Source organism: Tinamus guttatus, unplaced genomic scaffold (assembly GCF_059628265.1).
Source record: "Tinamus guttatus ecotype Peru unplaced genomic scaffold, ASM5962826v1 Tinamus_guttatus_pri_ptg000716l, whole genome shotgun sequence".
NCBI classification, from domain to species: domain Eukaryota; kingdom Metazoa; phylum Chordata; class Aves; order Tinamiformes; family Tinamidae; genus Tinamus; species Tinamus guttatus.
This window is the reverse complement of record NW_028289250.1, coordinates 2,920,793-2,933,781: the sequence shown is the minus strand read 5'-3', so window position 1 is coordinate 2,933,781 and position 12,989 is coordinate 2,920,793. Positions and strand designations below refer to the sequence as shown.

At 33.0% G+C, this 12,989-nt stretch overlaps 1 protein-coding gene across 1 annotated transcript in view; it reads left to right on the top strand.

Annotated features, from left to right (window-relative positions):
- Positions 1–12,989, top strand: part of ADGB (androglobin) — a 79,257-nt gene that overhangs the window by 27,552 nt on the left and 38,716 nt on the right. Inside the window, 6 exon segments of the mRNA XM_088537071.1 lie at positions 514–553; positions 4,943–5,111; positions 7,600–7,663; positions 8,959–9,049; positions 10,023–10,167; positions 12,543–12,657. Of these exon segments, the coding sequence (XP_088393197.1) occupies positions 514–553; positions 4,943–5,111; positions 7,600–7,663; positions 8,959–9,049; positions 10,023–10,167; positions 12,543–12,657 (624 nt within the window).

Genomic DNA, 12,989 nt, shown 5'->3' with positions numbered 1-12,989 from the left:
GGCTTGGAAAGGGGGGCATTGACCAGGATAAAATTATGCTTACCAAAAAGAAAAGAACAGGCAATGTTTTTATTTATGCTGCTGATGAAAAACAAAAGATCCTGGAACAACGAGGCAGGCTGTTTCAAGTGGCCGTTGTATATATGCTTGCAAGCAAAGAAATAGATACTTTCCTGAAAAGGAGTTTGGAATGGAAGATACTTAGAACTATTTTATTGTCAAAGAATAGTCATATCAAAGAGCATCTTTTAATAATAGGCATTTTTTATGCTAGACTCCAGATCACATGTACTTTCCCAGTTTTTAGAAAAATAATCCATGAATCAGTGATAAATGTGTAGGTATTACTGTGAATTCTAATATTTCTATGATACTGTTTAATATTATACTATACTGAAAGCTTACTATCTTTTTTCTTTAACCCAGGAAGAACTGACACAAAGAAATAAAATGTTTATTTTCTTTAAAAAATGATAAAATGTTATCCCCACTATTGTTTTTCACTCATAGGAGACCTCCTTCCAGCAGCATAATGCAGAGGAACCCATGGAAGGTAAGAATGTTTTAAGTTCAGGTTTCTGCCACTGTCGTATGATTTGACATCAATGTTAATCTTCATGTAGAGTAACAACATTACTTAGTTATGGCTATGGGTTTTACAGCAAAAGCTTTCAAAGAACTGGTGTAATGTTCAGTTATACTGGCGCCATATATGACTTCATAAAATAGAGTTTTCAGACTAGTACTACAAAATCCTTAATTTACGAGAAGTTTTTGAAAAAATGGCACTTCTGACATTACAGAGTTACTGTGAGTACTAACTGTATTGGATTTTGTACATAGATCTCCTTTTCTGATTATTGTGAATTAATGACTTTTTCAGAAATAAAAGACAGAAAGAAAGAAAATAAATTGGATTAATGTTTGAACAGTGTTCGGACAGAAAATACCTAGTCTTTTTTTTTTTTTTTTCCAAAAAAACCTTTTATATTGAATTAAATACGTTTTTATACTTAAAAAAATTCTGAAGTTTGATCCTCATGTGAGGAGAAGGCATGGAGTGTAGTATTCTTAATTTTTTTTTTAATGTTTTCTAAAAATATCTGTGCTTTTAAGAACTGCTACTAGTTTTGAGCATCCTGTCTTTTAAATTCTTTAATATTATCTTTAGTAATGTTATCCCAGTTAAAAAAGAAGCAAAATAAAAGACACTTACTTTATCAAAATTCTACAAGTCATTTAGCCGGAAAGATGTTCTCCAGTTTCTATTTCAGAGCTCTGCATCTGTTCTAGCTCAACCTTATATAAGTGTAGTAGCTTACAGTAAGTGACTCTCTAAAACCTCTCACAAATACATTGGGATACTGGGGGATTTTTGTAGTAGTCGCCACGATCTGAAGATTCTGAAGTTAATGTATAGTCAAAGAGTTCTTTTTTAATGCTTACTCAAAATTACTGAAGAAACACCCCTTCAAGGAAAGATTATTAATTAATATAGGTAATTACAAACATGGCAAAATGACACACTGTTTTAATAGTGGTTTAAAATACATACAGTTAGATTGTTGGTAGCTAAAGTTGCTAGAATCACAGAGAAAAAAACAAACAAACAAACAAACTTTATTAAAACTTAGCAACATACCCTAACTAGGCAAGACATATAAACAGTACAAAATTAAGAGCTTTAACACTGCAAGAACTAGAGAAAGTCTGGGTGCTTTTGAAGTCTTGACTTTCCTGGGAAAAATCCCACAATCTTTATACAGCCTCTTTATAGATCTTACATTTTTATACATTTTTATAAAAATAATTTTTATACAACCAGCCTCTCCTGGCTGCAACCTCAGAGAATTTCCCTGTTCCTGAAAGAGAGCCAGCTGCAAAAGGTTCAGCGGCTTAGCTGTGCTGGAGAAGATTCCTCCTGTTGTTTCTTTTCCTTTGTGCATATCACCTAGTGCATATCGTCTATTGAAAGCTCTTTCTGCTTTTTTATGAATCTTCTCAGCAGACAACATGGGAATACATGAGGAAGCTGAATGGTAGCTGAACTGATATGTTGTATAAGTCCATTCAGCAAAAGATCACTCAGCAAACTCGTGTGCTGTGTTCTGCCAGTCTCTGGCCTACAGTGTTAATAATTCACTTAGATAATTTAGCTATTGTCTGTGCTCTGCTCCTCTTTTCACTGTCTTTGGGCCATCTGAACCCATATCTTCTCATGTCTCTGAGAGATTATTAACTGAACTTATCTTCAAAATTCTCAGAAGAACCATGAGGAAAGAAGCTTAATAATATATCTTGATTAATGCTTTGCACAATTATGCGTTGTATGTTGTATGAGTTACTTCAGATTCCTGTTATTTCAAAACATTTTATGTTTATCAACTCCACAGAACATTTCAGGGTATAAGTCAGAGACCAAAACTGAAAGAAGCGAATCTTTAGAATGTGTTTTATTTAAGAGAACTGGTGTTCAAATGTACTTTTTCCTATACCTGAAAATTGCTCACAGTGTGCAAAGCATTTGAATGGAAGTAAATGAACTTTTCTCTTTGGAATTTGGTTACAAGACAGTTAAACGTATGAATAGTCTGATACCAGAAAAGTTCTTTCTGTTCACTTGAAACAGGTTTGAAAAGTCTCAGAAGTATTCTTATTTAGACCATTGGTATTTTAGAAGTAATTTGCTACATCTGAACACATCAGTTCTTGGATATATAATTGATCTTCTGAATCTTTTGTTTTAGGAAGCTTCCTTTCCTCTTGTGTTTGTTTATAAAAAAATCCAATTAAATATTCATATGAAGGTTTTTAGGCTGCTTCCATAAAAGTTCCATAGAAAATTTGAACTTACTGAGATATGAAAAAGTCTATGACCATTTATGTCAATATTAATCTTCTAGCATATTTTATGTAATATATATTTTTTTGTATAAAAGCATCTGGTGCAACTGTCAGGCTTAATTCTGAAAAAAAATGGGTCAAATGATGTGGAGTGCTTCTCATTTCATTAACATCATGAAAATTATTTAAAATATAGAGTTCATATTTCACTCCTCTTATTTGCCGCTTTTTAGCTCATTTTACAACTCCCATGTTCTTCAAGTTTGCTAAAAAACTTCAATATGGTATTATTGCAGACACTTTGAGTATTTTGTTGTATTCGGAAGTTACTGTTTTTCTCCTGGGTGTGATTTTGTTACATTAATCTTTAATCTTTGACTCTTAGCTAGCATAAAATCCTTGAATTCAAATATATTTTGCCCTTTTATGAAGCTCTCTGCAGTGTCTAGTTTTAAAATATGTTTGTATCATATCCCTCTGTATTTGATTACCATTTGGATTTGTTCAGAGAATAATTTTTTTGATAATTACTGACAATTATTTGCTGAAATTGTCTTCCATTTGTCAGTCAAAATATTAATTAACTCTGACTGTCTCTTAAGATACTTACTTCACATTTTATTTATAGATTTGGTCTGTAAATCATATCTTCATTATATCAACCAGTGTTTGTGGTTTCTCATGGCTGTTAATTGTGCTTCTTGTGTATCAGGTAAACAAGAGATAGCAGCTTGTTACACGATTTTTTTAATTGTATTTCTGTGTGGTGCCAGGGAACATCTAAACATTGCACTGTCTTTGGGATAAGCAGATCAAAAAGGATAAAGCATTTTTTTTTGATGAATTCTCACTGGATTCTCACCTCTTGAAAGAGAAGTGGGAAAAATTCAGCCATTTTGTTGACAGTTTTGCCCTCCTTTAGGTGCCCTGGGAGAGATACCTTCCCTTCAACTCCAATGTGCAAGCATAAATATCTCAATAGGGATATTTATGTATTAACCTCTGAATAGGACGGAACCCACCTTCTGTTTGAAGGCTGCAAAGAAATGTTGACCCTGTAGATTCTGAGCACCATCAACTAGTAGTGCCCTTCTTATCATGAACAAAGAGGAGCAACACTGAGCCCCAGAAAGATGATTTGGGACATAGCTCTCCTGTGGTGATGACTGTGCTATACTTCCTTGGATATGTACATATGTAAACCAGGCACTAGTTATTTTACTGAAGGCCTAAAATCTGTGTTAACTTTAATCTGAAAAAAAAAATAGAGTTTATAGCTCACAAGTAGTTTTTCCAGAGTGTGAGAGAACAGAAAAGGTCTTTGACACATTTCCTTACATGACATTTTTATAAATTCTTGAAAAAACAGTTGCAAAATAATTGCAAAATCATTTAGAGCTGCTCACATCCTAAGGGTGATCCAGAAGATCAGTATGTGTTTCCTTGATCATGAAATATTAAAAGGAAATTTTAAAATGTATTATTTATTTTTCTAATTAGCTTTTTCTTTTGTTGTACCGGTCAGAGAGGATGGCATTTCAGCACAACTTAAAATAAATTACAAAATAATTGCAAAATGTGTCTGCACAACATATGTATATATTTCTGTGTTGAAATTTTATTATGAGTCTGACAGTGGGTGTTCTGATTTTACAAGGAAATTCATGTAATATTGTTTACATCTGTTCCTCTCTTTTAAGAAGTACTTAGACTGACTTCTGTGAGGAGCCTTGCAAGTGGACTGCTCTATGTAGCAGAGGCAAGGATAAAGCTCAATCTTTATAGGTCTTAGTGTCCTCTACAGTTCAGTATGTTTTTGATCCTCAGAGGATTATAAAAAATATAGCATTCTGCCATATCTTCTTTTCTCTGAAGAGAAACTTTGGAAATGGGGTTATATTTTTCTTTATTAAGGTAACTTCAGGTTTGCAGAATTGTATGTTCACTGAATGTGCTCTTATGAGGGATTTTAATACACAATCAGTTGCAATTAAAATCAAGACAGATTTGTTTCAATCGCTTTTGAGTATAAGAATGATGCTATTTTAATGTGCATATTGTCACTGTATTGAATCTTTGTGTCATCTTATCTTTGCAGAAAAATTACATGAGGATATTAATTTTGAAGCATCACAAACATCAGAAACAGCTGATACTGGTATTAACTGCCAGATGGTGAATAAATCAAAGGCAAAAATTGAGTCAGAAAAGAATTCTGTTTCCAAGGAAACTTGGATTAGCTTCGAAGACTTCTGTATTTGTTTCCAGTAAGGAACAGCAGTTTGGGGTTTTATTCTTTAGAATATAAAGTATAGCAATGATAGAAGCTGAAGAGTATATAAAAACATTATGTCCTCAACAGATCTTCCCTTCATGGATATAACTATCCTGCCTTTCAAGGTCATCCTGTGACTGCCCTTCAGACCCTTTCTGTCTCTATTGACAGTAGCCCGCAGGTGCAGCCCCAGGCTGTGTCCTCCAAAGCACAGAGAGGGACAAAACCATCACCTACAAATAGTGCCTGCCAGAATGCAGTGTGGATGGAAGATGGTAGGTCACAGAGCATGCGTGATTACAGTGCTCACCTACCTGACACAGCTCCTAGCCAGAGCAAGTCTGGGTGTCTGGGATATCCAATCAACATAACTATGAAACAAAGTTGTAGGAATTTTCTGTTGCTGTCAGCACAGTTCATTTTGGTCAAATAGATGCTTTCTTTCCTTCCCTTCCAAATAAAAGTTCACAAGCACTTATGCTTCTGCAAACATAAAAAAAAAGATAATGCAATCGAACCGAGGTCAGTCAGGATCTAACTTTGCCTGCAGTGCTTTTACAAAAGACAAAATATAGCTTGCCAGTAAAAAGGCCTATAAATAAAAAGTCAGGTATAGTGTGCAAATATTTAATGAAGTTTCAGTTTAACTGTGTAATTCAGTGATGCTATTTGTAATTTTAATATTTCAAGGTTTATTTAGTTGGACTGCTACAAAATCTCTAAATTAGTGGGCTGTAGAAAGTGGGTTGCATTTGCAAGGGTGACGCTTATAAACATAATGTTTTGACTTTCATGCTTAGCACTAGCTATTATGCATGCAAAAGCATGCAAAGCATAGAGGAGTCAGTCCAAGATCAGTGCAACATTCGTTTTCCACATTCATCCTTAAGTCAGTTTAGCTTTCCCAGTATTGCGGAGTTTACTCTAGAAAAACAAACTTTGGCCTTTTTTTTTTCAACACTTTTAAATATTTTTTCTGGAAAAAAAAAAAGATGTAGCTGTTTTTTTTTTTTCTTTTCATCATTCAGATGTGGACTGGGAGATAACAGAATGTTGAACCTATTCTGTTCTTTCAAATCACCATCTAGTTTTTGTCACCTTGTTTGTCTGTCATTTACTTTTTTCTGAAGTCCTTGTTTTTTTTATTTTCCCCTACATTTTTGGGGGAGTGTCTTTAGCTTGTCTTTCAGGCTTAAGAAGCCTGAAACAATATGGATTTTTTAAAGAAACTTGTATTTCTGAGAGGAGTAATTTTTCTCAGAAAACTCACCCCGTTTTTCTCATTTTATTTTTGTAACAGATTTCTTTGTCAATCTCTTATTTTCATAAATATTTTTTTTTCCTTGAGATATCAAATTCAGAGGGAGTATATGAGAGCAAAGATATGTCTTTGACACCAGCAGCACTACAGAAAAGGACATAAGTCATACTAGAGCTTGTTAAGACTTGTCTGACTCATATTTGGGACCACTATGTTCAAGGAACTACTGCCTTCAGAAAGAAGAATCCCAAGCAAATGCATTCCCTTCCCTTTAAAAGTCCTACTTACAGCAAGCCTGATAAAGAGAGAATATAAATTATGAACATTATTTTAACTTGTCAGTCTAATTTTAAATGACTGCTGATCTATTGAAGACTGTGGTAATATTAATCATATCAACCATTTGTCACATTCTTATATTTCTGTCTCTAAAGGGGAAGGAGTTGGCTTAATTTTGCACTAAATTTGTGAAGCAGCTCTTGACAAAATCATCTTGATTAACTTAGGAAAGTTTCATTTTTCAGCAGATGTTAGATGCTACTCAAAAATATTACAGTAGTCAGTTCCTTGGAAAGCATTTCCTTGTGTGATATGTCTGTATCTCAGATACAATGAAAATTAAATGAATATTCCAAGTTTGTATTTACTTTGGGAAAGGAGGACTATTTTAGAGTTTTAAAAGTTGATACGTCTGATTCTGTCCTCAAAGCTGAAGTCATTTATGTTGCCTTTGAGTAAATCAAGGTCAGAAAAAAATTGTCAGAAATCTCAAGTGATTTCTGGAGCTATGTCATCAATGAAAATTTGAAAAGAAGCATTAATAAGCTATATAAAAAGAGTTCCTCCTTACAGTATTTATTAAAGTAATTTTTAGATAGGCATGGAAATTAAAAGCTTATTACCATTTATAGATTCAAGGAGTAAAAGTAATGGCCTGACTTCCACAGAAAGACATAGAAATGTGGCAAAAGTAGAAATTAATGTCCACTGCTTTAACTGGAGGTGGATTGTGTTCACCTTTTATGAAACTCAAAATGTTTTAACATTTTTGAGAAATATCTTAAGAAATATATGTTGAGAAATAACTTGTCTAATTTATGAAAATTTAATCCATTTGCCAAGCAAAAGTCAGTATCATATGCAATGGAAACACATTTAAATGAATTAATAATATAAAGATTATTTTCCTACATATATATTTCTTTTATTTTCTCCCTAGGAACCTGCATGTTTTCCACAAACCACATACATATGCTTATAACTATCATAAGGCAGATTTTAAGGTATATGGTTTTATTGAATTATTATGCATTTATTTGTTTTATCTTTGCCAAGAAATCTTTAATTGTCTATTACATATGTACTAAATTTTGTTGATACTTGAGAGAACTATTATGCCTGAAAAAATGGTAATGCAAACGTCGTGTGGATATCCTTAAGATTACATTAGTCATTACGATGAAATGTTTGCTAACAATTATCCAGAAGAATTTCACTTTTTTAAGATGAGAATAAACAAAACTGTTATGGATTGCTGTTACATAGTAATCCAAAAATATATTGAGTATGTAAATCATGAAAGTTTGTAGTGAGAGTATGTGTTTCAGTGGATCAGATCTCCATGTTCTTTTTATCTTGCCTTAAATGTGCTGTATTGCAATTTAGCAATTGCAATTCTTCAAATTGAATTCACTAATGATTTAGTTTCTGAAACCATCCTTCAACTACCCTTTCTTCTCTTTACCTGTCGCCTAAAACACGAATCAGGAGTCTAGCTATGTATCCTAGCTTTTCATTTTCTCTTTACATGCTAAGTACTTTGGTTATATATGTGAAATTTTTGTTCTGAAGACTGGAATTACCCATTAATTACTGTGCAATTACAGTATATTTTTTAACCTGCCATTACCTGGCAATTCATGTTATCAGAAGGTTATTCCAGCTCTACTTTCATACTCTAACTGGAGAATAATTGCAGAGTAGAGAAGTGTAAACTTCGGGCGTGAATTCTATATAAAATTTTGTATTGCAAAGGTTAATTACATGGCTTATGTTCCATAATTGTTGTACACCTATTATTTCATAGTCCTCTATATTATAATCAAATCACAGGAAATTTTCTCCTTCATTGTGTGATATACTTACCCAAGCTGTAATGAACATCAAGACAATGTATGCCTGTATACTAGTGTGTAGCACATTAAGAGAATGAAACTTATTTCCTTGAAGCTTGCTGTAATTAGAATGAGAAAACTGCGGAGCAAAAACCTTTTGGTCGTCTGATTAACTCTGTCTGACATGTAGGGCTAAACTGAGGTACGTATGAAGAAAAGCCCATGAAAGTAAATATATTCTCACCCAAGTAACGTTTTTTTCCTTTTACCTCTTAACTGAAAGTTACTGTTTATAGGTGCAGCATGAGAATCTGGACTCAAATGTCTATAATTCATAAGCGGTAGAGACAGGCACAGGTATTTATAGGCACAATATCTGAAATCGAAGTCATGCTTTATTAAAGGTCTGCTCAGACAATATTCAATGGAGTTGCAAGATGAATGAAATCTGTTTTTCTATGCAGTCGACTGATGATCGAGTCTTCTATTACTTATTTGTGGATAGCTTGAGGCCCACTGAAATCCTGATTAGCTTTTCTGCATTAGTACGCTGGGGTGACCTTGGAGGTAAGGACAACACAAAAAAGTCTATGTTAATATTGGGGTTTCCCACTCTAGAGTATGTCTGTGCTGTTGTGTTTAGCTGTGGATTATTTTGTCAGAGTTCTGTGATTTAGAATTAAACAGATGCATCAATTCTAGGAAATACAGCCATGTCAAAGAAATGTTTTTCTGTTATTTTCCATGATTAATATTTTTCCGATAGGATACCATTACTGCTTATTGTCACTTGCTGTACACTTTTTCATCCATAACTTTCAGTTAATGGATTTCTATTTGTTTCATAGTATTTTTTCTGCATAATTTTCATTCTTGCAAATATCTTTATTCTCTGAGCTGGCCAAAACTCAGTTATGTCAGCAGCATAACTAAAGTAGATTTTTAATATGATTTTTATACTGGTATACACTAAGCTCTTACACTTAGTTTATATTGAGATCCAGCAGCAATGGTCAAATTAAATAAAAATTGATTGTGTTTTATGGGAATTGTAGAAAGACATTTAGAAGGGCTAACTCCTGTTAATTAGCTTAAGTTAATCAAATGTATAAATACATAGACATAATTGTAGTGCATCCAGACTAAAGTAGCTAGAAGACAAAACAAGTGAAAAAGAAAAAAAGAAAAAAAAAAGGAAAGGAAACAAAACTATTAAAAGAACTTTAATTGTAATATAAATATAAATTATATTTGGCTAATTGCTTCTTTTGCATGAGGGCAGAATGGACTTTCTAAATACTTCTAGAGTAACCTTAGTTGACTTTGAAAATGTCTGATTTACACATTGTCCTAACACATTGTTTTAACCATGGCTTTCTAATAGGTAGTACAGTTAAAATTCTTTGGGTGCTCAAAGCCTAAATGAAGACATCTGGCTGTGAACCAGATTCAAATTCTGCATAAATGTCGTAATTTTGTTGTAATTTTATTCTGTACTCCTGGATCTTTTTCTTTACTTCATTTTTAGCATCTACACAAGGGGAAGGCTGTGATACTTCGAAAGGAGTACTGATGGTTCAAAAATTCTCTTGGAAATGTGTGGCACTTGGTCAACTTTTGTTAAAAATGCATACATATGCAACCAAAGCTACTGTGTTAAATCTTCCTGTTGGGTATGTATGACTCTTCTTTTATGTCATAAAACATTATTCCGAAGACTTGAAAGGATCTTTTACTTTACACAGTAGTTAAGACTTTGTTTACCAAAACACAGTTGCATTCAATAGCTAAAATACGGCAAGACTGTAACATTGTTATGGATTTAAAATAATTACCAAAGTCTTAAAAAAGACAATGAATTCCTTGGTTTTACTGATAAGCAGTAAGAGGAGGAATTACACTGGTATTATAAAAGTAAAACTAGAATACAAATTTTTACTTAAAATTCTGACTAGAACTAGAATGTTTTAAAATGTTTCTCAAAGTATCAACAGCAATCCAAAAATTAGAATTTTTGCTGATTTGTTAAAGAATGATGATATGGCAGGAAATTTCATAGCTTGTCTTGAAATAGGTTTTAAGAAGCTTGAAAGGAAAAAATCTGAGATAATCGACCAATAGTCTTGCATATCTTACTTCATATTCCAGAATTAAGTTTTATTAAAACCATATTATTAATGCTTAGTATGATTTATTTCTCCTTCCACATAACTCCAGATAATAAATTCGGAGTATTTCCTGGTTAATATAACAAATACTAAATCAAAAAAATATTATATAAATATAGAATAAATCCCATTAGGATATTTATTAGCATATACTTATAAATTAAATCTAATCACTATTCTATTACTATTATATATATAATAAATATATATAAGTAATGAACTTTCAAATTCTTTCTTCTAGGACAGTTTGTAATTCCTCTAGTATAAATATATGTTAGTAGCACAATTTGTATAGTTATAGAACAACAAAAATACTTCAGAAAAATGGATAGAATTTTGTAGAATAGAATAGAAAATAGAACAGAAAATTTCAGAAAACTAGAATTTTAAGTCCATAAAAACAAACTGAAATGATGGAGGGTTTCAAATATGTGGGCACAGAAAGAAAATACTGCAAGAACATGTTCATACTACATCAGAGGTCTCTGATAGAGATTCTGTCTGTCTTTAGATCGGAGTAAAACCAGAAAAGTTATTATTACATTTATAGGCTAGTTTTGTCAGTACATGCGTTTACTCTCCACAATTTCCAAAGATAGCATATTTGTCCTGTGAGGAGATATCACTGTTGAAATTTTGAGTGATCAAATATTCCTTTAACACAAGTGTGAAGGCAGGCAAGTATCTTTTTGCGCTTGCAGATTTCAGAGGTACCACGGGTGCTACCACAGATAATAGCCTCTCCTTTGCCCTTCCCTGCTGTAGGGACAGCCAGCAGCCTCTGAGCAAGCTTTGGCTTACAGTGTGTGTGAGCGGGAATTGGACTTATTGACTGATCCTCCATTTCATTCCAGATGAAAAAAAGACTTGCTAGGCCAGGAAGATTTTCTTACCTCTGTTTGGTAGTTGCATAAACCACTTCAGATTCCACTCAGAAAAAGGCTGAAAAAGAGCATGTGTAGGGGAGAAACTCTCTAGGCTCCCATCTTTATTCTCACTTCTGGACCTCAGTTTCTGGCCTGCACAACTTCTCCTCCAGCTAAATGTCATGATGTCAATGAAATAAAAATATTTCCCCAGCATTTGATATTAGCAGGAGTCTGAAGTATTTCATTGAGACTGCAGGTGTGTTCACTGGAGAGAAGAGTATGAGACTCCTGTGTTGAGTAACCGCATTTAAAAGAATGTTTTATTCATAGTGAGAGTCTGTTAAAAGGTTCCATCAGCTGAACAAGAATAAACTGAGATGGGTGATTCCTCACTAAACATACTGAATTTATGTGGTTTGCCACCTGAGAAAGAATGATATGTCCCACAGTTGCTCGATAGTATGGTCATTCTGTAGTATTCTTTTAGCCTGATGTGATTATGTGTTAATTTTTTCTGATCACTGTCTATGCAAATATGGAAATTATGATGTACATTAGTTGTGATCAGAACTTGACTTTCATGCAAAGCTTTCTAGAATAAATATGTTCTTAAGTTTTTAGGCAAACTAACTATAATGCTTATTTTTAATTTTTGCTTAAAAGCAGTCACTGACTAAGGAAACTTGAATTTGTATCCATCTGAAATAGTCAAAATATTTATATTTCCTGTAGAAAACAAAAACAAACCTAAATAAATAATGTTAAGAAGTAAAAATAAAATAGTGAATTTTCTGATTGGCTCTGTAACCTATATTTTGAGGTCCTTGAGAAGCAAGGAGTTAAAACTGCAAGATTTGAGGAGCAAGTGAATCCAAGGAAGGATTATTGTATGAAAATAATTACTGTATGAAATTTAATGCACAAAATTATGTGATTGTATGAAAATAAAAGTTTAAGAATCTCTATGGTAAAATAAAGTGTTATTTTTGGATTTCTCTTTCTTTAATGTAGGCGGCATGTGTTGCTCTTCACTGTAAGTTCTCCCATAGGACATCATCTTCATCTGTGTAGCATGGTGCCATGTGTCTTTGGAGAAGAAGATACTGTGATGTCAAGTCTTGAGAAGGTATGTGTAGCCAGAACTCGTTAAGGATTTTGCTAAATATGTAACTACTGTCTGTTTTTAAAATGAAATATTGTCATATCTTAAGATAGAATTGCTGTATTTAATGGTATAATATTAATTTGAATGAATTGAATGAATGTTTGCATAAAAGTAGAAGGTGTGATAAAACTGTGATAAAATATATGTACAGATACCAGTATACTATCTCTATTCAAAACTACCTGCTTAGTAACATAAACTAAGCATGTTTCATCCCATGAGATCATCAGCAACTTTATTTTGTCCCATGAGATCATATATTGCTCAATGAGTTCCAGGGTAGCCTTTATACC